Here is a 23619-nt window from a genome sequence, read left to right as displayed (position 1 = left end):
TCTTGTTGAGGGCGTACCCCGATTATAGCTTTAGCCCCGGTTGATCCGATCAAATCATCTATCGTTAGTACAGATCTGCATCGCCATATCGCATCATGCAGGTAGCTTATCAACGGGGTGAATGGCTGAATGGCGTGATAAGCCTCCATCGACCGATTCCTCGGAGAGCAGGGGTACATCAGGACATCGTTTCAGGCACTATACATCACCGATCGAACAAACAACGATGCGAAACCACAGACACACAGTAGGGAGACGTTTCATCCTTTTCTCTTCACCTTGATTGTTCACACAAACATGCATAGCCATAACAACATACGCAGCGAAACAAATGTCCATCCCACCTATACTCCGAGCATCCGTTCAACCCTCTTTGTCTAGATCCTCAACAACCTCTCTTATGCTTCTGACCAACAGCTTCACGATCTCACTAATTTGCTCTTGGGTGACTGTATAGGCCTGTCAGATGCAGAAGTCGCCATCAGCTACACAGGATTACATTCATTCTATTAAAAGAGATGCGCTTACCGGTCCAAGCATAATAACTTCGCCTTCGACCCCATCAATCGTACCGCTTATCGCCAGCACCAATAAACCATTCTCGAAAGCTTTCGTCTTGATTCGCGGTGCAAGACGGGGTTTGAGGGATGATGATCCTACTAAATCTATTCCGACGAACTACATTATAACGTATCAGAACTGTACACAACCAGACATCTAATCTCGACCTATGAAGAATGACCTAGGAGTATAGGCATAGTCGGACGGGAAGATTGGACTTACTAATCCTTTACCTCTAACATTATAAACGATCTCAATATCCCTCGTAGCATCTTTCAGCTCATCAAGGAGTTGTTCACCTCTTTGTTTGACGTTGGTAAGTAAGTTATCCCTTTCGATGATTTGCAACACCTACATTACCGTACCAGTGATGAAGACATCAATCAGCATCTGCAAGGAATGTTGACAGCGAGAGGCTTTGTGGTAAGTTGGCTCAAGACTCACTTTCAACGCCACTGCACAGTTTATAGGATGGTTCTGATACGTATGAGAATTCTTCCATCCACCAGATTTCCTAATTCTCTCCGTCACTCTCTGTCCAGCCAAAACAGCTGAAATCGGTACATAACCACTACCTATCCCTTTTGCCATCGCCAATATATCAGGTTTGACTCCTTCTCCAACAGCTTGATACGCATAAAGTTCGCCTGATCTACCGGAACCGGACATCACTTCGTCTAGAATTAACAACAATCCATATTTGTCTAATACTCTCTTGATTGCTGGGAAATAACCTTTAGGAGGTGGCATCACACCCAGAGCGGCTCCTACGACTGGCTCAGCTACGAAGCCAATGACGTACCGCGGATCAAGGGAGAGAATGGTACTTTCCAATTCGTCTGCAAGACGCTGGGAATATTCTTCTTCGGTCTCGTTGGGAAGGTGATGTCGGAGATATTGCGGTGAGGTGACGTGGTGGATATTGGAGGAGAAGAAGGGTTGATAGATTGTTCGTCGAGAGGGGATATTACCGATCTACAGAGGTACGTATTCAATGCAGTTTAGCATTAGCTGCTTAACTCTTTCAACTTGTGACAACTTGATGAGAATAGATATTTTATATTCTGTGTGCCATATAACCGAAAGAACGAGTTAATGTTCCGAAAGTGGTTCAAGATCACTCACACCTAGAACACCCAAGGTATTACCATGATAAGAAGGTGATCTGCTGATGATATGATTTCGTAATGGTTGATCCATCTCGACCCAATATTCTCTGGCAAGTTTGATTGCAGCTTCCATCGCTTCTGAACCTATGCGTAGACGACAGCATCGAAAAACATCAGTATCCAGATCACCAAGATGAGATCAGCCTCAGCTCAAACAGAACACATGAGAGAATAACCTTCTCAATCCGATTACAATGACACCAACTTCATCGCAGACTTTAACTCACCAGAATTGAGGAATGCAGCAGCCTGCAAAACTCCATTACTCCTATCAGTCAAGAGCTTCGCCAACTTCTCACTCTCCAGATTACCTAATGACTGATGATACGCAAAAGCCATTTTCTCAGCTTGTGCGGTCATCACCTCGACTAACTCTCTGTTACCGTTACCTAAACAATTTACTGCTGCTCCTCCTGAGATAGCATCGAGGATCACCCGTCCATCGTCAAGGGTGAACGTCAGTCCCGTTGCGGATACAGCGAGTGGTTGAGGGAGTGTATGGTGCAGTTGGGCCGAGGAGTCTCGTGAAGTTTGGGTGTTGGACATACTGCTGAAGAAGATGCTGGCGAACTCGTTTTGTGGTATGGTGCGATATAAGGATGACTCTCTGAGAGGATTGGTGTATATTTCAACCAATCAGCAGTCCAGCTTTTGTTTGGAATGGGCTTAATGTATGAGTCGGATGATTGTGAGTGGACGACTTGAAGTCGAGATAAGGGGCTTTTATTCTACGCACTACGTCTTGTCGCTACAAGCACTACACCGGAGATCTCCGAAGAGATAAGGAAGTTAGCTATGATGATTTAGGCGAGGCGAAGGCGAAGACTGAATAAATACGATTTCAACGAAGCGAAGCGAAGTCGAATGACATCATGGACTAGGTGTGGACCTCCCGCTGGTCATGCATCATGCATGCTGCATTCTTCACACGATGGAAGACACATGTATTGTTCATGTCGTATCTACAAATGCAGTACAAAGGATGTCTCACGGTCATGTAGACGAGCTGTATAAGCAAGGTCCTCTGTCAGAATCGCGAGGTGCCATTCTAAACACCTTTCGATTTCGAGCTTGCCATTTGTTATCTAAGAAGACATTGCTGTATGATCTCACACGACGCAAATTTCGACCGGAATTGGTAGTACGAGTTTGGCTAATCCAAATGCACACTCACTCATCCATGACGAAGTCAAACGCGGAAGAAGAGTCAGCCTGATGGAATCGGAAAAAGGCGTGCTTTCCGCTTGGATCGGGTGAACAGTCTCGTCTTCTTTTGAACAGCAAGGTTTTGAGTGGTGTCGGAGAAATGACCTCAGTGTATTTGCAATTTGTGAAATGTCGGTCGGATCATGTTGTACTGGGTATGAGTATGCCAGAAGACAGCTTGATCTGTGTCATGCAAGTGAGTATACAGGCGGCGATTGAAGTGATCCTGTAGTCCTTTTGAAGTATCCTTGATTGATTGAAGAAGCAGGATGTTTTCCCCGCTACACACTTACTGCACCATGCAGAATGATGTGCATCTTACGCATGTATGCAGCGCTCGTCTCAGTTCCAAGCAGTCGACAGACGATCTGTACGAGTGCCACACCATCGGCGATATCGTTTCAACCCCAAGTGCCACCTTCACAGCTCCTTTTAGTTGCACTTCGCTTTGTTGTCGTGATCACTCTCATCATCTATCAGGTCCTCAATCCTTAATCTTACTCATCCTCAAATCTATAGTTGCTCCCTTCTCTCTTTCTTCTCATAGCAGCAGCAAAAACAGACACAATCAAAATGGAAGACGACAGAGAAATGCGAGTAGACGAAGCTATCATTCAAGATAGCGGGAATGGTGATAGATGTGGGTCATAGTTTTTAGATTTCTTTATTTTGGTTGGGTTGGATTGGACTGGATTGGATGGGATCGGTGGTCAGGTGGATTGGTGGTGGTGGACTTCTCGGAGTTTTAGTTGATTCCAAGGCGAGGAAGGAGTGCGAGGTGTTCAACTACTTCAAAGCCGACCACCACTAGTTTTACATCCTTCTTCAAAGATCCTTAATCCCTTCGGTGGTGGAGTGAGATGATGAGACTAATCGGTTGGATAAGAAAAAAGGAAAGAGGATATGGTAGCTAATGATTGGAATTTTACTGTTGGGATCAAAGTAGATGGATCTAGAAGAGACGAAAGGGATAGATCAAGAAGTAGAGATAGGCACAGAAGCTCAAGAGATGATGATAGGGGACACCGAAGTGTGAGTGTCTTTCCCCTTGTCGAGAATAGTGCACGAGAGTTTGAAGCGAGAGAGAGTGAGAGATGACGCGATGCGATATGTTGTGAATAAAGGGGGCGAACGGAGATGGTGATGGAATGAAAGACAGAGTGAACGTAAGTGAGAGTGAAGAGAAGAGTAGCAGTACGAGAACGAGAACGAGGGAAGACGTAAATGGCGAACGGAATGTCGAGGAGGTGGGGTTGTAACGATGACGTATCATACATTCATCACCAAAACACAACGTATAGCTGACAATATATATTTCTATCTTGGCCAAACAGCACCGACGAAGATCCTATTCTCGATCAAGATCTCGTTCTCGTACTCGGTCTCCTAGGAGGCACAGACATCGTTCGCGATCTCACTCACGAGACCGTGATTACAAACAGGATCGAGATCGGGATCATCGATCTTCTCACCGAGATTATCGATCCAGTTCAGATAGATACGGTGGATCATCTTTCAGGGGTGGACCAAGGGGTGGTAGAGGTTTGACTGGCGCGTACAACAGAAATGGATATGGTCATTCTCACTCTTCCTCCAGACCCACTTCGGGACCTGGACCAAATGGAGAACAATCCGTTGGAGGACCTATGAATGCCACTCAAGAGGAAGCTGAGGCTCACGCCAAAGTCTCAAAGAGAGAAAATAGATTATACGTAGGTAATCTGGCTTACGATGTCACATACAAGGACTTGGCAAACTTTATGTCTCAAGGTAAATCAGCACCGTCCGCACCTTCTCATCATGACATGCAGTGAAGCTTATCAGTACTTTTCACTATATCTAGCCGGTGGCAACGTGGTCTTCTCTGAGGTTCTTACTACTCCTGCTGGTCAATCTAAGGGTTGTGGGTGAGTGCCATTATATTGCTGCATGATATACCTTGACAGTTACTGACCTGTTCGCCTGCAGTATCGTCGAATTCGCTACTCAAGAGGAAGCTCAACGTGCCAAAGCCGAGCTCACCGACAAATACTTGTTGAGCAGAAATGTCTTCATCCGAGAGGTGAGCACATCTGAAATCCTCTACGATCCTTTCTGGTTATTGAATGGTGTATCATTATAACAGGACCGAGAAGAGACCGCTCGATTCGGCGCTCCTCCCATCCCAGGTAAAATCGGTGTTGCCACCGGTGAAGCTAGAACTTTCTTGGGTAACGCTGCTCCTGTCTTCCACGTCAACCCTATGAACAAAAACATCTTCATTGGAAACGTGAGCTCCCCTCTATTTTATCGCTAGAGCACAGCTGATAAATATTTTAATAGCTTCCTCTCCAAGCTTCTTGGCAAGACCTCAAGGATCTCATGCGACAAGCTGGTGAAGTCATTAGGGCTGATATCAACTTCCACCCTGATGGAACTCCTAAAGGAAACGGTACTGTAGTATTCGTCAACCCTGAGGATGCTCGAGCTGCTATTGAGATGTTCAACGGATTCGATTGGTTCGGTAACATTCTTGAATGTAAACCTGTGAGTTATCGTCTCTCTCTCTTTTGATTATTACTTGGACCGTCATGCTAATGCGATCATGGCATATTTAGGACAAGTTCGCCAACAGTCCTTTCGGTCCTGGGCGAGGTCGAGGTGGATTCCGAGGAGGGTTTGCACCGCGAGGAGGCTTTGGTGGATTCCGAGGTGGTTTCAGAGGAGGATTCATGGGTGGTGGTGGATTTGGTGGAGCAGGTAGAGGAATGGGATTCAACCCTGCATACGGTGCTCAAGGTGGACGAAGTTTCAATGATAACATCTACGCCGATTACAACGGTCCAGAAGGTGGTGAAGGCATGGCCGTAGACGGTGCAGGCGCAGGCGCAGGTGCAGGTGCAGGAAGTGGATTGAAACCTCAACCTGCTGAACCTAACCAACAGATCTTAGTCAGGAATGTGAGTCACCGTTTCGTTCATAGTCGCTCTTCGAGGAAAGAGACTGATGATGAGCGCTCCTCTGGTAGTTACCATGGTCGACAGCCAATGAAGATCTGGTAGAGCTCTTCGAGACAGTTGGAAATGTAGTCATGGCTGAAGTTCTCTTCGAAGCTGGAAGATCGAAGGGTGAAGGTATTGTGCAATTCACCGAGACGGCTGAAGCTCAAACTGCTGGAGAGAAATTCACTGGATATATGTATGGCGGCAGACCTCTTGGTGAGTCTCGCTTAACCACTATTATCAGCTGTGACAAATTGCAAGAATCAAAGCTTATATCCATCCTTGATTCGTAGATGTCCAATTCAACCCTAGATGGCACGAGTTCTCTTCTGCAGCTGTTAAAGGTGGACAGGTCGCTCCTGCTTAAGAGTTGAATAGGGGAATGGAGGTATGAGTCGTGGTGGGAGTTGGGGAAGCAAACACAAAAATTGTATAACCGTCAGATCTGTTGAATATATGCATTGAAACATGATGCAACGTTGTTGGCTCTTTGCGAACATGGCTGGGCTGGTTGTCATTCGTTATGCATGTCTGATGATACCGTTATGATAGATAGACTCGTAGATGATGCAAGTCATCGTTGAACCGAGTAAGACCGAACATTGGTCGGTGTGGAGGTGCACCGAGTTGTTTGAAATGTTCGACTCAGCGTTCAGCATACCAGACTCATCTTGACATTTGATACAAGTCAGCTATAGACCATACAGCTCAACAATCTACACACATTCAAGAGGAGGTAGTCTCATCGGGGCTAGATAAGTGAGGCTCAAGATGTTACCTCGACCAGCACGATTCCGACAACTATCCTCTTTTCCATTTACCTCAAAATCAATTTCCCCAACTCTCTCAACACGCCTAAACCCTCGACATTACTCCTCAGCATCATCGTCGGCCTCACGTCCTCTGAAAGTAGCTATAATAGGTTCGGGACCATCTGGATTCTACACTGCGTCTAGGATACTCAACTCGTTACCTAGAGATTCACCCAATGGGAATAATGTGGAAGTGCACATGTACGAACGGTTACCAACGCCTTATGGGTTGGTCAGGTATGGTGTAGCGCCGGATCATCCTGAGGTCAAGGTGAGTTGAGCACTCATTGCAGTACAATCCCACAAGTCTACACTCATGTAAAGTCTACGCACGATCTCGGACTTGGAATCTCGTGATGAGCACGAAAAGAATACTAACTGAACATTTGTTATAGAACTGCCAACATAAATTCGACGAACTATCTTCCGACCCTCGATTCAAATTCTTCGGGAATGTCCTCCTCTCTAGTCAACCCTCATCTTCTCCTTCCACGACCACCCCCTCTAGCGCACTCTCACCATACACTTACCCGCATTCAGTGCGGATCTCATTCGACGATATTCTCCCATACTATTCTACTCTAGTCCTCACATACGGCGCATCGCTCTCAAACCCACTGTCCTCAGTCAATGGCTCAAGTTCTTCATCGAACCCTCTGGAGAACGTACTGCCCGCACTGGCATTCGTAAGTTGGTACAACTCCCATCCGGCATTTTCGGAACTACCTATAAACCTCAAGCGTATAGAAGAAGTTTCAATAGTAGGTCAAGGTAATGTCGCTTTGGACGTTGCTAGAATACTCCTCAAGCCTTTGGATCAACTTGAAAAGACTGATCTGAGTAATGATGTTCTGGAAGTATTGGCTCAATCGGATATAAAGAAGGTTAGAGTGGTAGGTAGAAGAGGACCGGGTCAGGTTTCATTTACTACCAAAGAATTTAGGGAGATGCTACAGATACCCCACTTGTCGTTTAATGGAGTTGAACCGGGATTGATGGCAGAGGCTAAAGAGATGGTAGGAAATGAAAGGATGAAGAAAAGATTGTTAGGATTGATGGAAAAACCTATATCCAACGATGGTGGAGATAAATTATTCGAATTGGATTTCCTCAAATCGCCTAACACATTCATACCTTCTCTCAAAGATTCAAAGAAGGTAGGAGAAGTAGAATGGAATTTAAATCAACTATTATCGTCTACTCCTTCCCCACCTACCCCACCAAAATCGCAGGATTCGGCTGTACCCAGTCCAAGTGGGGTTATTGCTCGACCTACAGGAGAGGTAGTGAGGAATAAGGCGGATATGGTTATTGAAAGTGTTGGATATAGATCTGAACCTCTTTCGGGTGAAGGGGAAGGATGGGTATTGCCCTTTGATGAGAAGAGAGGTAGGGTAAGGAATGTTAGTGGGAGAGTAGTAGATGATCAGGGGGTGGTGGTGAGTCGGCTTGCTTCTATATCTAATGAACATATCACATCGGTGTACAATGTCACTTAATCTTGAGCATGTTACTAACGATAAGGTCTTTCGTCACCCTAGGTCCCAGGGATATATACCGCCGGGTGGGCAGCAAGAGGTCCAGTAGGCGTCATCGCCTCTACAATGCACGATGCCTATTCTCTATCCGATCAACTATTGGATGATCACTTCAATTCACCTACTACCGGATCTGTATCCAGTCCGTTGAACCCCAATCCCGAGGAAGGGATCCCAGAAGCGTTAACACGAGCTCAACAGAAAGGTGGGATCGTCGTCGATTTGGATAGTTGGAAGAGGATTGATGAGACTGAGAAGAGACGTGCGAAGGAGTTGGGTAATGGGAAGGAGAGGGAGAAGTTCAGGAAGGTAGAAGAGATGTTGAGTGTTTTGCAGTGAGACTGTCGATGTAAATCGAAAACTAGGTTCACAAGGAATGGTAACCTAGTAATGGCCCTACCGCACTACTTTAGTGTATCTCCATTGGACAAAGGCAGGTATAGAATACTCAAATTTAGACGTATAATGATAGATACAGTAATTCATAGATAGATACAATAAATGACAATACGGAAATAACTATTCACAACTCTTCTATAACTTGTAGACAAGAGGGGATGTATGATACAATACAAACAGCGAGATTAAATATTTTCAATCATCTATGATCGTATTCATAATCCCCTTCCTCTTCCTGGACCACCACCCATTCCACCTCTTCCAAATGGTCCGCCACCCAAGCCACCCATTCTAACAGGACCGCCACCTAATCCACCAACGCTTACAGGTCCACCACCTAGTCCTCCAATCCTCGCAGGTCCACCACCAAACCCACCACCCATACCTCCGTACCTCATCTGAGCTTTATCCGCTCGTCGTTGATCCTTTTGTTGTCTCCTTGCGAGTCTTCGCTCGTATTTATCTCGTCGTCGTAGATCCCGATATTCAGATTTAGAAAGACCTTTCTTGGTGTGCTATATTATTACATCTTGGTGTCAGTGATCCTTCTTCATCTCAGACCATGAGATCACTATCACTCACACTCTCATTGTCTGAGGAAGATGAAGAGCTCGAAGATGAACTGGAAGTAGAACCCCTGCGTCTTGGGGTATATTCAGATGGACCAAACCCACCGCCATAAGCTGTAGGAGCCGAAGAGGGTTCTTGAAGGGCCTTTTGATACGACGGAGGAGGAACTTCGAATGGCTATATCACCCATGCCGTTATATCAGTAAACCAGTCGCGGTATCAATCACTCATAGTTTGTGACTCACATTGTCATTTAGGTCTTTGTGATTTTCGTACTCCCTTGATTTCTTTTCGGTAACATAATCCTGAGGAACGATTTGTGATGTAGTTGAGAGTGAGGGGTATGAAGGGTCATTCAACTATACATTTCGAGATGTCAGGATCAGCATTATGATCTTTCATATAGGGCAGAAGTTCAAGTTTAGAAATCTCACCTCGACTCTACTGAGATCAGGAGAATCTTGTCCTTGATTATCCTTTAATTCCTTCTCCTTTTTCTGTTTTTGCTTGTTGTCATAAGCTTTATAAGCTTTCTTCCCAGCTTTGACTCCGGCTGAAACTAACAGTAATGCCATGTTGTATCGTTAATAATAGTATTGAGTACTGAGTATGAATAGGGATTTATTAAATTTGTCTTTGTTAAGAGTGTTGCTTGTTCCTGTGGATTGATTTGACTTTGACCAACTCTGAACAATGAGTGGGCCTTATATACCTTGCATTTCTCAACATGATCCAATTAACTCTGCTATGACCAAGTAGTGGAAAGATGAAACGCATCGATATCGGTAGCGATAATGATTAACCCAAAGAACAAGGCTATGCATATTTAGACTATCCGCTGGGAGCGATAAAACCTATTAATAGAATCCAAAGATAATCTCGGTTCCCAGACCGCTTCCGTTCGCTTTCTCGTTCGCACTTCGGGGATGACCGAAGGGGCTCAAGGATAAAGGAGCATCCTTTCGATCACTGCCAAGTGTTGGATCAACTGAGCAAGCTAAAAGCACAGTACTTAAAGAGCGACGGTGATTTACATGCACAGCTATAGAAAACGACATGAAACCATATATAATCATCTGATTCAGCGAGTCATATCATCACACAATATATGCTTCGATACTTAGCCTCTACCTCTGCCTCTTCCTTTGCTCCTACCTCTCCCCAGCCCCATTCCTCATCTGCCCACATCTCCCTTGTCCTCGCCATGTCCGGGGCTGACATTAGGTCCAGCTTGAGCATGAGCATGTTTATGCGATGATTTGTTTCCCTTCTCGAGTTGTCTCAGGGCTGAACGGCCCAGGCCTCCAAGTCTATCCTAATCCCAATGTAACTTCGTCAGCCCGTACATTCGCCGGCAATGATGCAAAGGGATAAGTTGTAGTTGATGTACTTGCTTCTTCGTCGCCATAGCCTGAGGAGACGGAAGAATCGGAGTCGGAGTTGGAATCTTCTCTTCTCTTAAAAGGTCGTACATCTGAAGATGCAGTATGGTGAGAATGACCAAAACTACCTTCGTGCTCCGAACGTGAGGATGTTACCTGGATCGTGAAGAGATTCATCAACTTTGAATATCATGGCGCCAGCATATATCCGAAGAGAGCCTAGTGCTCACATCTTCATAATTGGGGATAACCCGATGTCGTTTTGATTGTTCCGAATAATCATGACCTCGAGGTTGAGGTGAGACCCGTCCGTTCAACTGTCGATGTTTGACACCATACAAATTCCATCAGTGGTCTGCCTCCAAACAGGGTGCCCTAGCTTTAAGTATACTCACAACGAGCTTGGCCGAATCTTGAACCCGCAAAGTATCTTTATCCTTCTTGAGCTTTTTTTTGATATCCTGCTCTTGTTGTCGTTGCCGAGCTTGTAATTGTTGAATTTGTTCTTGTTGTTCTTTCTCCTTTTTCTTCCTCTCATGAGCTTTATGGGCCTTGATCCCATATCGAACACCAGCAGCGATAAGCATGATGCGTGAAGGTCCTTCAAGAATACAACTTGAGTGAGTGACGAATGGTTAGTCGTAGAGGGAGCTCTAAGATCTCAATCTCATCGTCATTTATATATTCATCAAACTGCTGATCTTCAGTCTCGACGCTGTAGCTGTATCATCGATGATCACGATATCGCTAGCGATAACAGAGCGAGAAGACTAGCTGGGTATACGTATCACTTTTCATCTGGATGATGACATAGAAACATACGATCCATTGGACACGAACTTCGAGCGCTCACTCGGCCAACACGGTCATCGCCTCCAGTACGTGTTTCCAGACTGTTGATCGTTTCACATACAGCGGTCGCCATGTGTACATTCACCACCGAGCAAGCGGTGGATAGACCCCTCACAATAGCGCTCTGATTGTGACATTTCAAATACGATGAGCTGCTGGTAGAATTGGGAACCATAACTTCGTATGAGTGAGTAATCTTATCAGTCCACGTACCTCCACTTCTGCAATCCGGTCCGAACCTATGTATCTGTCTGATCTTCTTCGATGATCCTGCCATCGTCCTGCTCTCTTCGAATCACTTTCTACATGCACCCATCCTCCACTCTTTACGAAGCATGCTTGGTATCCCCTCGTGGAAACAGGTGGTCCAGATTCATACTACAAGTACGTCTCGTGACTTCTTTCTGAGATCGTATTAGGTATCCGGCTCATCCGGCTCCGGATATTCCGATTCGAAGTCGATTATACCGAAAACATCGACTATTGCAACTCGCTATAAATACTGGAAGACATGACGGGCCCTCGACTCATGATCTCTGACATCCTGCATCGACCAGGTAGCAGTACATCTCAGTTGACTAGCGGCCATGCACTTGGTCAACACCGCTCTATTTGCCGGAGTGGGCCTATCCCTCTTGGGTCATGTAATAGCTCTAGGTGAAGAACGAGTCCTCACCTTCCCTGTTCTACCCGATTTAGACACCTCATCCCATCCTCACCTGTTCGACACCGACCAAATCACCTTCAACATTGAACCCACAAGTCGAAGACAAGGGAAGGACGACCTATTCGTACTGGCTTCCAAGCCCCATGGACACGCTACGCCTTTATTACTCGATTCCACAGATGATCAAGCTATTCACGTAGCTGCTCAGACCTTCGCGCACGATGTATATAAGGTGACGGGTCAACATCCAAAGCTGTACAACGATACGTTACCCGGTCATGTCGAGCGAGCTCTGATTGTCGGAAGTGTATCTAGCGATTTGATGAGGAGACTTAAAGGCGTACAGAGAGATGGGCTGGAAGGGAAATGGGAATCGTACGAGATAGGTTGGGAGGAAGATCCTTTGAAAGGTGTCAAAGAAGGATTGGTGATCAGTGGATCAGATCGAGTAAGCATATTCACAAATTCTAACAATCCCTATCCACTGTCCCATCGTACTCCTATGACAAAAGGACATCGTATCCGTGAGCTATGACTGATATCGTGATGTCTGTCATATCCAGCGAGGAACGATCTACGCTCTTTACACCCTCTCCGAACAAATGGGTGTTTCTCCATGGTATTTTTGGGCCGATAGTCCTATCCGACCCAAATCCATTATCGCATATTCGAAATCCAAAAAACTATCTCACGGTGAACCGACAGTAAAATACCGAGGACTGTTCATCAATGACGAACATCCCGCCATGTGGGGTTGGGCACAACAACATTGGAATAGAAAACCATGGGAACCAGCGTTCCAAGTTGAGATGTATGAGAAATGGTTTGAGTTGCTTTTGAGGTTGAAAGCCAACTATCATTGGCCTGCTAGTGAGTGTGCCATCTTGCAATAAAGATGCTTCACCTCTCACCGTACCCATAGCTAATCACCGATGATGGTACTGTACGTTAGTGTGGGCAAGTATGTTCGATGTTGATGGACTGGACGTATCCAACGGTCTACCTAAGACACCCACCCCGGGACCTAATCAGGTGCTAGCCAACAAGATGGGTGTAGTGATGGGAACATCCCACCATGAACCGATGTCTAGGAACAAGCCTGAATGGGATTCATACGGTGTTGGCGAATGGGACTATGTCAAGAACCAAGAGACATTAACTGAGTTTTGGAGGTATGGAGCTGAAAGAGCGAAAGGGATGGAAACGCTATTTACGATGGGTATGAGAGGTGATGGAGATGAACCGTTGAGTGGAGCCAGTAATGCTTTGGTGCAAAGTAAGTCAGCCTTCCTCGGGGATTTCCTGTCAAGTCCTCAGATCACCAAGCATATTGTGAAGCTTACCATGTCTGCTGATCATGATGGCTTTATAGATATCACTCATGCGCAACAAGATTTATTAAAAGAGGTCTATGGTGATCAATTCGACAACATCAGTCAAATGTGGTGTATGTACAAGGAAGTCGCAGGATACTATCTCAATGGGGTAAGTCGTTACTCCGGAATACCATTGATACACTATGACTGATGTGCTTGACTTTCTGGATTAGCTTGAAGTGCCAGATGATGGTAAGCTATCACGTACCCCTGACGAGCTCGTGGCATCAAGCTAACATATATCTGTTATCTAGTCACCGTTCTCTTCGCCGATGACAACTATGGTAATCTCATGTCGGTCTTGCCACCCGATAGACAAGATCACAAAGCCGGTGCAGGTATTTACTACCATGTTGATTGTAAGTGTCACGATCGAAGCATGCTCATGTTCACCAAAGGAATCTAACTGACAAGGAATACCAGATGTCGGTTTCCCAAGGGATTACAAGTGGACCAACACTATCAATCTAGCTAAGAGTGAGTGGAATCATCATGTCATCCTCTCAGCTGAAGCACAGCACGATCCTTGCTGATCTGTACCTTCTGAAAACAGCTTGGGAACAGATGAACCACGCTCGATCATTCAACACCACCTCAATCTGGATCCTCAACGTCGGATCATTGAAACCGCTTGAAATGCCCTCTGAACACTTCTTATCCCTCGCATACGATTCAGACGCCTGGCCTAGAAATAGTGTTGGCAAGTTCCTGAAAGCTTGGGCCGAGAGAGAATTTGGTGAGGAGGTAGCTGAGGAGACTGCGAGTATAATGAGAACATACTCTGTAAGCATCTCACTCTGCGCCCAACATTAAGCCAGAGGACTCAGCTGACTAGTGATCGCATACTATATGACAGTTGTACGCTGGAAGAGGTAAAGCGGAACTTCTCAATGGGACTACATTCTCTTTTACCAATTACGAAGAGTGAGTTTGAATACTACAGTATTTTGCCACATGTTCTCGTGATGAATGTATCAATCTTATTCGGATTGTGGCTGATGATAGTAATATCAATGTACAGAGCCGAACGAGTCTTGGCTGGATGGGATGACCTAGTTCATCGAGCAGATAAGATCTACCATAATTTGGATAAAGCCACCAGACCTTCGTTCTTCCAACAAGTTTACATGTTATGTGCCGGTCAAGCTAATTTGAACAGACTGCACATGGCTGGTGAGTAGTGACAGCTTCAGAGATCGTTTCCCAATGATGAGCGATGTTGCGGTTGAGCTGATAATTACTGCATCTCATTCGATTAATTAGCCGGTAGATCGCATGTCTATGCCTTCCAAGCTAAAACAGCGGCCAACACATTTGCTAAAGAAGCTCTGGATGCTTTCTACAGAGATGCCAATTTGACGGAAACTTTCCATTCGTTATTGAACCGAAAGTGGGATCAGTAAGTCTTATTTTCATACTGTAGAATTTGCTCAGTAATTTCAAAATGATCGGTATAACGTTTTCTATTCTCCGTCATCCTGTGCTGATCATCCCATGTACTTTCACTTAGCATGTGGGATCAAACGCATATCAACTACTACGCTCCTCTCGAGCCCATTCGAGATTCCCTTCCACCCATCAAGTTCGTTAACCCCTATCAACCTTCCCGGCCGGGCATTCCAATCAAGGAACATGCCTTACCTGGATACGTAGCTTATCTTCGAGTGACCGTAGAGAACCTCATCGGTGCCTGGCCAGGCGATACGGGCAAGAACTGCGAGAGAAGCTACAAATGTCCTGACCCGACTTTACTCACCATGGACCCATACGGAGCCAAGACGAGATGGATTGATATTGGCTCGGGAGGACCTAGGAATACCAAATTCACTATTACGACTGATCATGATTGGCTAATTGTCAGCGAGAGCAAAGGCAAGATTAAATGGGATGGTACAGAGGATGTTAGAGTGTACGTCTCGGTAAATTGGGGTAAGGTGTCCAATCACCAAGAAGGAGGACAAGTATATGAGACTGAAGGTCATGTACTGATCAAGGGAGATGATCTTACCAACGTTACTGTGACTGTACCAATTACTGTCCCACCACCCGTACCAAAGGATTTCAAGGGCCATGTAGAAGGTGATGGATATGTGGTGATGGAGGCTTCGCACTATACTAGATCGAGTGGAAAGGATGGATACGCATTTGAAGAGATTGAAGGATATGGAAGGACATTAAGCGGTATGGAGATGTTACCTTCTTCTACTCAAAATTTCACTTTGGGTCAAGGTCCTTCATTAGAATATGATTTCTGGTCTCACCCCACTTCGTCGTCAGACGAAGTACTCACAGAAGAAGAAGAAGTGGAAGTAACACTTCATTTAGGTCCAACCAATAACTTCATCGTCAATAAAGAACTTTCCCTTGGCCTTCAATTGGATTCCTCGCTCATTCAAGAAGTTCATCCAATTCCTTTAGGTTTGTTACAAGATAATCCCCATGAAGAACCCTTCAAACGATCTGCAGTTGGGGCTGTACCGCAAGATTGGGAAAATGCAGTTTCTTCCGAAAATCGAAATGCAACCATGTCGTTCAAGGTTGACGCAGATTGGAAGAAAGGTGGGAAACATACGTTGAAGTTATTTGGTATGACTACTGGATTGGTGGTGGAGAGGTTCCAAATTGATTTTGGAGGAATAAAGGAGAGGGGGTATAGTTATCTTGGACCTCCAGAGAGTTATAGGTTGTAAGATATAAGAAAGAGGAGTTAAAGAAGAAATGTGCGACGCCGAAAAACAAAAGGAGGAAAGAAGGATGAGAAACAATTTGGATTTGAAGTAATTTCGAAAAATAATTGATAATCGTTCAACAATAAAACTTCATAGTCAAATAGTATTGATAATATAATGTGATGTGTTCCTTTTGAAAATGGCATGAGTGTATGATCAGCAGGCAAGTGAATTTATTCCTGTCATCAGTAACGTATGTCGGACGCATCTGATTGATTCCGATTGATCATGACTCATGTCAATGCATTGCATTTGTTCCTGTACAATTCGCCAAAATAGAAGGTCAGCTTCATACTGTATGACCCATCGTATTCGTATGATAAGGATTTCATATGAGACGCACTCACGTAATTGAACACTATGTCTCTCCACTTGTCTTCTGAGTCTCTATCCTCTCCCGTTCTGATTCTCTCTTCTTTTGAGCTTTGATTTTTCGTTGCTGAGTAGAAGGAAGCGAGTGGTGAGTGGTGAAAGATCAGCAAGATGAACAGATAGACTCTCAGTGACGGACAATAAGAAGGACGTTCTTCGCTCATTCAACCCTGTGTTTTTCGTTCGAAATCCTTCATAGATGTCCCCTCCTGTACTAGCTTGAATTGACTTGAAACCTCTGTTCGATAGTATTCCCCAAATGAAACCGCAATATAACGACCAGACTCAAACTGCACTCACTCGTTGTCTCCTTCCTTTCCCTCTCTTACCCCCTTCACCAACGACCACATCGACATATACCTCTCTGCGTTTCTTCGCTAATGACTCGGCACGTAACTTTTCCTTCTTCTTATCTCGTTTACGCATTAACGGAGCGAAGGAGGATTTCAGTAAGGCTCCGTAGGTGGAGTGGAAAGTCGAAAGGGCAGATGCAGGGATCTAAAGTAAGGTATATTGGTTTAGTCACAACGAAGAATAGGATCACATTGTATTGGTGAGATCGTGGTAGTATGATATGAGGGAGTCGTCCGTTCCCAAAAACGGAGAACCGACGGACTCACCTTGGCGGAAAACTTGTTATCCCCCTGTGTACATCTTATCAATACCTCGTACTCTGGTCCATCACCATCTTCGTTTTCCTCTCCCATCTGTATATCTCCGTCAGTCGAGTGAGTCACTATTATAGTGAATAGGGCAGTCAGCTTGTCGAAAGATGACCCAATACGTCATTTACAGCTGAACTCACATCGTTTATGAGTTAACCAGACTGAACTTGAAGAAGAGGGATCGGAGAAACATCCTTCCAGTTTCGTCAGGAACTGAGAACAGGAAATACGTTATCAGCCGTTCTTATTTGGAAGCCTCAAAGCACCTAGCTTACCTCATCGGGCGATACCAGCTGTTGGGGCATTTTGATGTGTTGTTTGGATGTTATGATCGAAACTAAACAAGTAGAGGATTGATAGCTTCCAATCTATGCAAATACGAAAAGAGGTTTGTGTTCCACTCCTTATTTCGATCAGCTGTGTTACGTAACATAACTTGTTCAGGGGCTCCATGCATCTCTCGGACCTGCTCCAGCTGAAGAGATCAGAGTAGTGAAGAAGAAAGATCATCTTGTGGACTTTGCGTTATTGTATTCATGCTTAAACAGCTCAACATCACTCGAACAGCACTCAGTCTCAGGAAAATCAGTACCAGAATGCCAGCTCCAGCTCCAGTCAAATCTCTAGATGGTCGTCTCAAGGTATGTCCCATGTCAGCTATAAATACATTGGGAACATCATTAGCTGACCACTGCACGATAGATGAGGGATGGTAATTCCATTCCTCAATTCGGATTGGGGTGAGCTCTCCATGTGCTTTCTCGCCTGTTCCAAGCTTACAAGCAATTTCTCGTCGATATAGCGTATACGAGATGAACGATCAAGAGGCTTATGATAGTACGAAAGCCGCTTTGGATGCTGGTTATAAACATGTTGATACTGCTGAATGGTGAGTGAGGAGTTCAGCTGCAGTGCTTGGAGCAGTACCCTTAGGTGATGAGCTTTGCTTGACCGTAGGTATGAGAATGAGGAACCATGTGGAAGAGCGATCAACGATTGGTGCAGTGAGTCGATATTCTATGTTTTATTCCGGCCAAAACACACACGCTCTCTCTTTCCCCAGCTCTGGTCAGACATAACAAACATCAACTGATACCCACATACTACTGTCTTTACAGAACAAACCAATACCCCCCGATCAGAAATCTTCCTTACCTCCAAACTGATGCACAACAAGACTTACGAGCAAGCTTCAGCGGATATCCGTAAATCCCTCAAAAGAGCTCAGGTCGATTCGTTCGACTTATACTTGATGCATTCACCTATTGGTGGACCGGAGATCCGAAAGAATATCTGGAAAGCTTTGGTGGACGCTAAGAAAGAGGGTCTATTGAAATCTATCGGAGTGAGTGTCGTCGCTATCCTGGCTCAATTATAATTCATCGCATACATTTCGTCTTTGACTGCTTATGTATTTCATCGAAAATGTATACAGGTCTCGAACTTCGGTAAGAAGCATATTCAAGAGATGATTGATCAAGGTGTCGAGCTGCCCGTGGTGAACCAGATCGACTTACACCCTTTCATGAGACATCCTGAGATTGTCGAGATCTGCGAACAGAATGATATCATCCTTGAAGTGAGTGTAATTACATTCATAATCGACAACATTCCAAGCGATGTCATCCCCATTTCATCTTTGCATTGTCAAGCAAGCCTTTTTCCTTGTGAGAACAAAGCTTATGCTGGATCGATTTCCATTCTCCAACAGGCTTGGGGACCCCTGGCAAGAGCCATGCGATTCGACCACCCTTCCATCCAGAAAATTTCAAAAGCTAAAGGTAGAGATGTCGGTCAGATTTTCTTGAGATGGGGATTACAGCATGTACGTTTTCATATCTTCCACTTCATCCACCATATGAAAAGAATCACGACCTTGAGTTCTTGCATCTCACGATAACAATGACCGTCTTGGTCATTTCACGTCAATGTCATGTAATGCTTGAATTGCAAATGGACGTCTCACTAATCTCAAATTACCTTACTAGGGATTCATCATTATCCCCAAATCAGTCTCACCTAAGCGAATCGTCTCTAACTCACAAATCTTCGATTTTGAGTTGAACGAAGATGAGATGAAAGAGGTGAGTCAGCTGACATCAATTGATATGTGAGCATGACAGCTGATACATCTCACGCTTCCAACATAGCTTGACGGTCTTGATGAGTACCTTGTCACTGACTGGGATGTCGTGGACGTCGAGTAAACTATTAGTGCTGTATCGGTCATGTATACAGAGGATGTTCTGTTCGTAAAACACAATAGAAACGGAAATGCGGTAGATTCACATATGCATATGCACTCTTTTGCCTTTGTATTCAATCTATCATCCATAACCTAACACGTGACACTCTGTTTATCCGACATATCAACCGGACATAACACAACTAAACACCTACTATCTCCAGACCAAACACGTCAGAGACTGGACAACACCCTTTTTCCACCTGAGGACATATATATCTAATAACCTCTACCAAAGTGAATCTCATTGATAACCCCTTCACCACCATTCAACCTCTTAGCATTGGTAATGAGAACATCAGCCGCAATATCCATCTCGTTTTCGGAATTACCAGATATATGAGGAGTGATAATTAATTTAGGGTGAGACCATAACGGATGATTGGGAGGTAATGGTTCGGGATCAGTCACGTCGATTGCTGCGCCGAAGAATTTGGGTGAATCGAGGATTTTTAGGAGGTCATCTGGTACGTGTCAAAAGAGCAGTCAGCTCCGGATATGACCAGCAGTAAATGCTGAGGCTGTGGTACAGCTCAGCAGAAGAAGAATTAAGGGAAAGTGAAGGTGGAAATAGAATAATATCTCACCAGATGGTATCAAGCTACCTCTTCCGACATTGACCAAAACAGCACCTTCAGGTAACAGCTCTGCGCATCGACAACTTACATCAGTCATACATTATATACGCATATAAGATCACTTACCGAGTTGCTCCTTGTTCAAGAAATAGTGAGTAGCAGGGGTGTTGGGTAAACTGCATATTAACACATCCGATTGCTTCAAGAAAGTTTCAACGGATTTGGGATCTTTGGTTGAATAATATTCTTCAGGGATTGAGCCTAAATAAATAAGATAGTGAGTACACACTCTTGATCGGAGTCAAGATTGTGATGAAAGGTTGCTAGTGCATCAGGGAATGAGGAGATGGAAGATAAGCATACCATCTTTATCACCTGTGCCAGGAATAACATACTACCTCAAGTGGGATCAATATCAGCTGAGACAGGCACGTTTACAGATAGCTGAAGGTATGAGGAGAAAGATCAATAACTCACACCATCCTGAGGAGTAGCTTTACCAGAAGTGTTAGCAGCTATGATCCTCATTCCGTGCGATTTCAATAATCGGGCTGTTTCTCTACCCAAGGCACCGTAGCCCTATCACATACGGAACTACACATCAGCATTATGATTGAGATTGACACTCTTAAATAGCGAGCGATAGGAAAAACGTGTATGATCGAATGCTCTTCGTCTGAGGCGGGATAGTAAGGCGGATGTGTCAGAACTCACCAACAATCCAGCAGTTCTACCATAAGTCGATCTAGCATAATATGTTTCTCCTTTTACATCACACTCTTCCTCAGATAACCACTTTTGCTTCTCCTGTGATCCAAACAGACCCCAATTCAGCCAACAGTTCGTCTGGCCATGAAGATAGCCCTCATCGAGACCATGGTCGTACCCACCTTACCACCCAAGATGATCCTAGGCCATTGATGTAAAAGTGCAATTGTCATCCCAACAGCGTACGGCGGAATACTCAACACATGAGTTCCACTAGCTGTACTCAAGCTAACTCCCTGTCCTTGTTGCTCAATGTACTTCTTGATAGTGGATGAACGTAACATTGCATCGGCACCTGCTGAAGCCAATTGAATATGTTTCAAATTCGGTAATTGATCCAACGACTGGATAGATTCAGGAAGACCTCTTCCGGTAGTGAAGAACAATTGAATCTCTTCGAGTTCATCTGATGAGAAAGCCGCATCGTCAGTTCCTTTAGGGTGGTAGTGGACAGTTTGGAATGTCGATTTCAACTTGTCGAGTGTGGGGGGTGTGAGGGGGACCGAACAGCCTACAGTATATGGGAGAGGGGACATTGTTGAGATTGATCGAAGGATTTGAGTTGGACGTAAAGGGTTGAGACAGCGCAGTAAATTGATCATATATCCCAGTAATACAGATACGTCGAATGAGTCGAATTGGTGGAATAGAACGATATGAAAGGAAAGAACAGAGTGTTCGAGTCATCCTCATTCTTGATGATGCTAGTTGGCGATATCGAAGGGCGCACGGACCCGGACCGGAGATGACCGAGATAAAAAAACACATCAAAGATCTAGACAAACAGATCTATCGGTATCAGAGCACTTACAGGTTGATCTTTCATCCTTCATGCAGTATGACTCCTCTCACTCACCCACAGCACGCTATATCTACAATACAAGAAATATCATACAAAAAGAAGATACTCAATCCAAGCACGAGACTTGAGGGCCGCCCTACCACACACAATTGAGATCATAGCGGTATCGGATCTCAATTGCCCCTCAACTCTGCCCAGACCACTATTACCAAGGTACATATCCCAAGTCATAGAACTCTTGGGGATTAGTTCTTAGACTACACCAGGCTTAGGCTCAGGTAACACAACGTATACACAGTCATACTCAAGCTTACGTATACAGATCAACATAGTTTAGGCTTAGATGGCGGGGAGAGACCTATCCTCCCACCGCCGAGACACGTGAATTTTGATTTGATATGGTCAACACCTCTATAGCGGACTGAAAGGTCTTTTTGTTGACTGTTCCACAATGGCGAATTGTACATTCCGCAGAGGAGGTACGTACGTACTCTCTGCTGGAGAAACTCGGAGTGGGGAAGGGTGCCACAAAGAGGTCGAAGCATGATATAAGTTAATGTCATTCAATTCAATTAGAGGAGATGAAGCAAGTTGATCAACCAATATGTCAACGCACAATGTGTCCGAACAAGCCTTGCGATCGCGATATAGTGGGACCAATCTCATTCCTATATACGCTACTACGCTCCTGCCGATTCTCCTTCTCCCATGCCCTCTTCCGCATTAATCATATGATACTCGAAATCGGTCACCTCACCTTGCTCCCTACAACTGTGACAAATATGTTCATCACATAAATTCCAGGTGCAGTAACCCGCAGTCGTACAGTCTTTCGACGATTTTAGAGAGACCTCTTTACCGCAATCTGTAGGAAATGCCACATTTTGAGTACCATTCTCAGCCTTTAGTTAACAGTGATGGTCAGCTGGTGTAATTCGTCCTACCGCACTGAGAGTTGTACCTGAAATATGAAAGAGATAGCTCACCTTGTATATGCTATCTGAATCTTCAACCAATCTCTGGCACCTGGGCGAACCGTAACTTCTTCCTCCTGCGCTTGAACCGCGCTTCTGATATTTCTCAATTGCTTGGCGAGTGAGCTGCCTTGCCATAGATCCCACCGCAGACTCAAGGAGATTGAGCTTCCCGTTGTGACAAGAAGGGACTTGTGACGAAGGGGTTCTCAACTCGGTCCACTGGGAGTATTCGACCCCGGTCTGTGAGCTTACTGACCTGTCAAGTGCACTTGTTGCTGTTTCGTCTGTATGAGACACCTTCGTGACGCAGTCTGACATCTTATCTTGTACAGATGTTGAATTCGACGAATCTGAGGAAATGAATTGCTGAGAAAACGTAACTTAGGATAGCAAGCAACTCAATCGAGAATGGTGATGTATAGTCTGCTACGAACTCTATTCTGAGCTAGTTATAAATTTATATACCTGCTATGAGCGGACTTTTCGAGTTCTTGTAATCTAGATTCATAGAGATCAGACCATGTGTTGATAAATCTGCAGGAAGGACACGATAAGATCGGACGTTCACTTACTACGGAAAGAAGCTATAGTTATGGAAGATGGCGTGACTCTGACTCTGCCCGATCTAATCGGGTTTACTGATCAATCTACAAAATGAAGTTTTTCGAAGGGTCGACAGGAAGCATTCTCAAAGGTTCCAGAATTTGTTGAAGTAACTGTAGACACGTTCACGCTATCAATGACCTTCCAGGAAGGCACTTCATACCCAAAAGAAAATATCGAAAAATACCAAACCAAAATCTTCCCTCAAAAGACGTTCCTTCAATGGACTGACTTAGTGAGTTTCAGTCTTCGTTTTATGCAGAATCCAATTGCATGAGAATTAACAGTCTACTTTTGTACCACTACATATCCCTCAGACTGGGCAAATCCATCCTCTGTAAATATCCTAAATTTATCTACCTTCTGA

General features: G+C 44.7%; 10 protein-coding genes across 10 annotated transcripts; 4 read left to right on the top strand and 6 right to left on the bottom strand.

The window, feature by feature from the left end:
* Positions 1-363: 363 nt before the first annotated feature.
* Positions 364-2276, bottom strand: V865_002533 (uncharacterized protein; the record flags this gene model as incomplete). Its single annotated transcript, XM_066226334.1, has 6 exons — positions 364-459; positions 529-678; positions 784-912; positions 1006-1536; positions 1687-1814; positions 1958-2276. The coding sequence occupies 6 exons, from the start codon at positions 2274-2276 to the stop codon at positions 364-366; spliced, it is 1353 nt and encodes a 450-aa protein (XP_066082431.1).
* Positions 2277-3509: 1233 nt separating this feature from the next.
* Positions 3510-6284, top strand: V865_002532 (uncharacterized protein; the record flags this gene model as incomplete). The annotated part of the gene is made up of 10 exons (XM_066226333.1): positions 3510-3576; positions 3883-3968; positions 4271-4706; positions 4780-4843; positions 4905-4998; positions 5062-5205; positions 5259-5462; positions 5534-5875; positions 5944-6133; positions 6211-6284. The coding sequence occupies 10 exons, from the start codon at positions 3510-3512 to the stop codon at positions 6282-6284; spliced, it is 1701 nt and encodes a 566-aa protein (XP_066082430.1).
* A 404-nt stretch (positions 6285-6688) lies between these two features.
* On the top strand, positions 6689-8606 carry V865_002531 (uncharacterized protein; the record flags this gene model as incomplete). Its single annotated transcript, XM_066226332.1, has 3 exons — positions 6689-7000; positions 7125-8168; positions 8271-8606. The coding sequence occupies 3 exons, from the start codon at positions 6689-6691 to the stop codon at positions 8604-8606; spliced, it is 1692 nt and encodes a 563-aa protein (XP_066082429.1).
* Positions 8607-8881: 275 nt separating this feature from the next.
* Positions 8882-9811, bottom strand: V865_002530 (uncharacterized protein; the record flags this gene model as incomplete). The annotated part of the gene is made up of 4 exons (XM_066226331.1): positions 8882-9181; positions 9249-9413; positions 9482-9595; positions 9671-9811. 4 exons carry the CDS (start codon positions 9809-9811, stop codon positions 8882-8884), a joined length of 720 nt encoding a protein of 239 aa, XP_066082428.1.
* Positions 9812-10546: 735 nt separating this feature from the next.
* On the bottom strand, positions 10547-11205 carry V865_002529 (uncharacterized protein; the record flags this gene model as incomplete). The annotated part of the gene is made up of 3 exons (XM_066226330.1): positions 10547-10774; positions 10849-10935; positions 11014-11205. 3 exons carry the CDS (start codon positions 11203-11205, stop codon positions 10547-10549), a joined length of 507 nt encoding a protein of 168 aa, XP_066082427.1.
* An 852-nt stretch (positions 11206-12057) lies between these two features.
* Positions 12058-16203, top strand: V865_002528 (uncharacterized protein; the record flags this gene model as incomplete). The annotated part of the gene is made up of 12 exons (XM_066226329.1): positions 12058-12585; positions 12701-13007; positions 13090-13413; positions 13510-13622; positions 13687-13705; positions 13768-13872; positions 13937-13990; positions 14067-14296; positions 14370-14437; positions 14535-14686; positions 14777-14912; positions 15024-16203. The coding sequence occupies 12 exons, from the start codon at positions 12058-12060 to the stop codon at positions 16201-16203; spliced, it is 3216 nt and encodes a 1071-aa protein (XP_066082426.1).
* Positions 16204-16600: 397 nt separating this feature from the next.
* Positions 16601-17584, bottom strand: V865_002527 (uncharacterized protein; the record flags this gene model as incomplete). Its single annotated transcript, XM_066226328.1, has 5 exons — positions 16601-16681; positions 16915-17112; positions 17235-17350; positions 17420-17492; positions 17555-17584. 5 exons carry the CDS (start codon positions 17582-17584, stop codon positions 16601-16603), a joined length of 498 nt encoding a protein of 165 aa, XP_066082425.1.
* A 291-nt stretch (positions 17585-17875) lies between these two features.
* On the top strand, positions 17876-19486 carry V865_002526 (uncharacterized protein; the record flags this gene model as incomplete). Its single annotated transcript, XM_066226327.1, has 9 exons — positions 17876-17920; positions 17982-18019; positions 18082-18168; positions 18237-18283; positions 18398-18624; positions 18715-18858; positions 18991-19104; positions 19268-19363; positions 19430-19486. The coding sequence occupies 9 exons, from the start codon at positions 17876-17878 to the stop codon at positions 19484-19486; spliced, it is 855 nt and encodes a 284-aa protein (XP_066082424.1).
* Positions 19487-19743: 257 nt separating this feature from the next.
* Positions 19744-21406, bottom strand: V865_002525 (uncharacterized protein; the record flags this gene model as incomplete). Its single annotated transcript, XM_066226326.1, has 7 exons — positions 19744-19988; positions 20112-20171; positions 20229-20363; positions 20466-20496; positions 20580-20681; positions 20817-20909; positions 20993-21406. The coding sequence occupies 7 exons, from the start codon at positions 21404-21406 to the stop codon at positions 19744-19746; spliced, it is 1080 nt and encodes a 359-aa protein (XP_066082423.1).
* A 946-nt stretch (positions 21407-22352) lies between these two features.
* V865_002524 (uncharacterized protein) lies at positions 22353-22967 on the bottom strand (the record flags this gene model as incomplete). The annotated part of the gene is made up of 2 exons (XM_066226325.1): positions 22353-22574; positions 22659-22967. The coding sequence occupies 2 exons, from the start codon at positions 22965-22967 to the stop codon at positions 22353-22355; spliced, it is 531 nt and encodes a 176-aa protein (XP_066082422.1).
* Positions 22968-23619: the final 652 nt, after the last annotated feature.

The sequence above is a fragment of the Kwoniella europaea genome, chromosome 1, assembly GCF_036810445.1.
Source record: "Kwoniella europaea PYCC6329 chromosome 1, complete sequence".
NCBI classification, from domain to species: Eukaryota; Fungi; Basidiomycota; class Tremellomycetes; order Tremellales; family Cryptococcaceae; genus Kwoniella; species Kwoniella europaea.
This window is presented reverse-complemented; position numbering and strand designations above follow the sequence as displayed.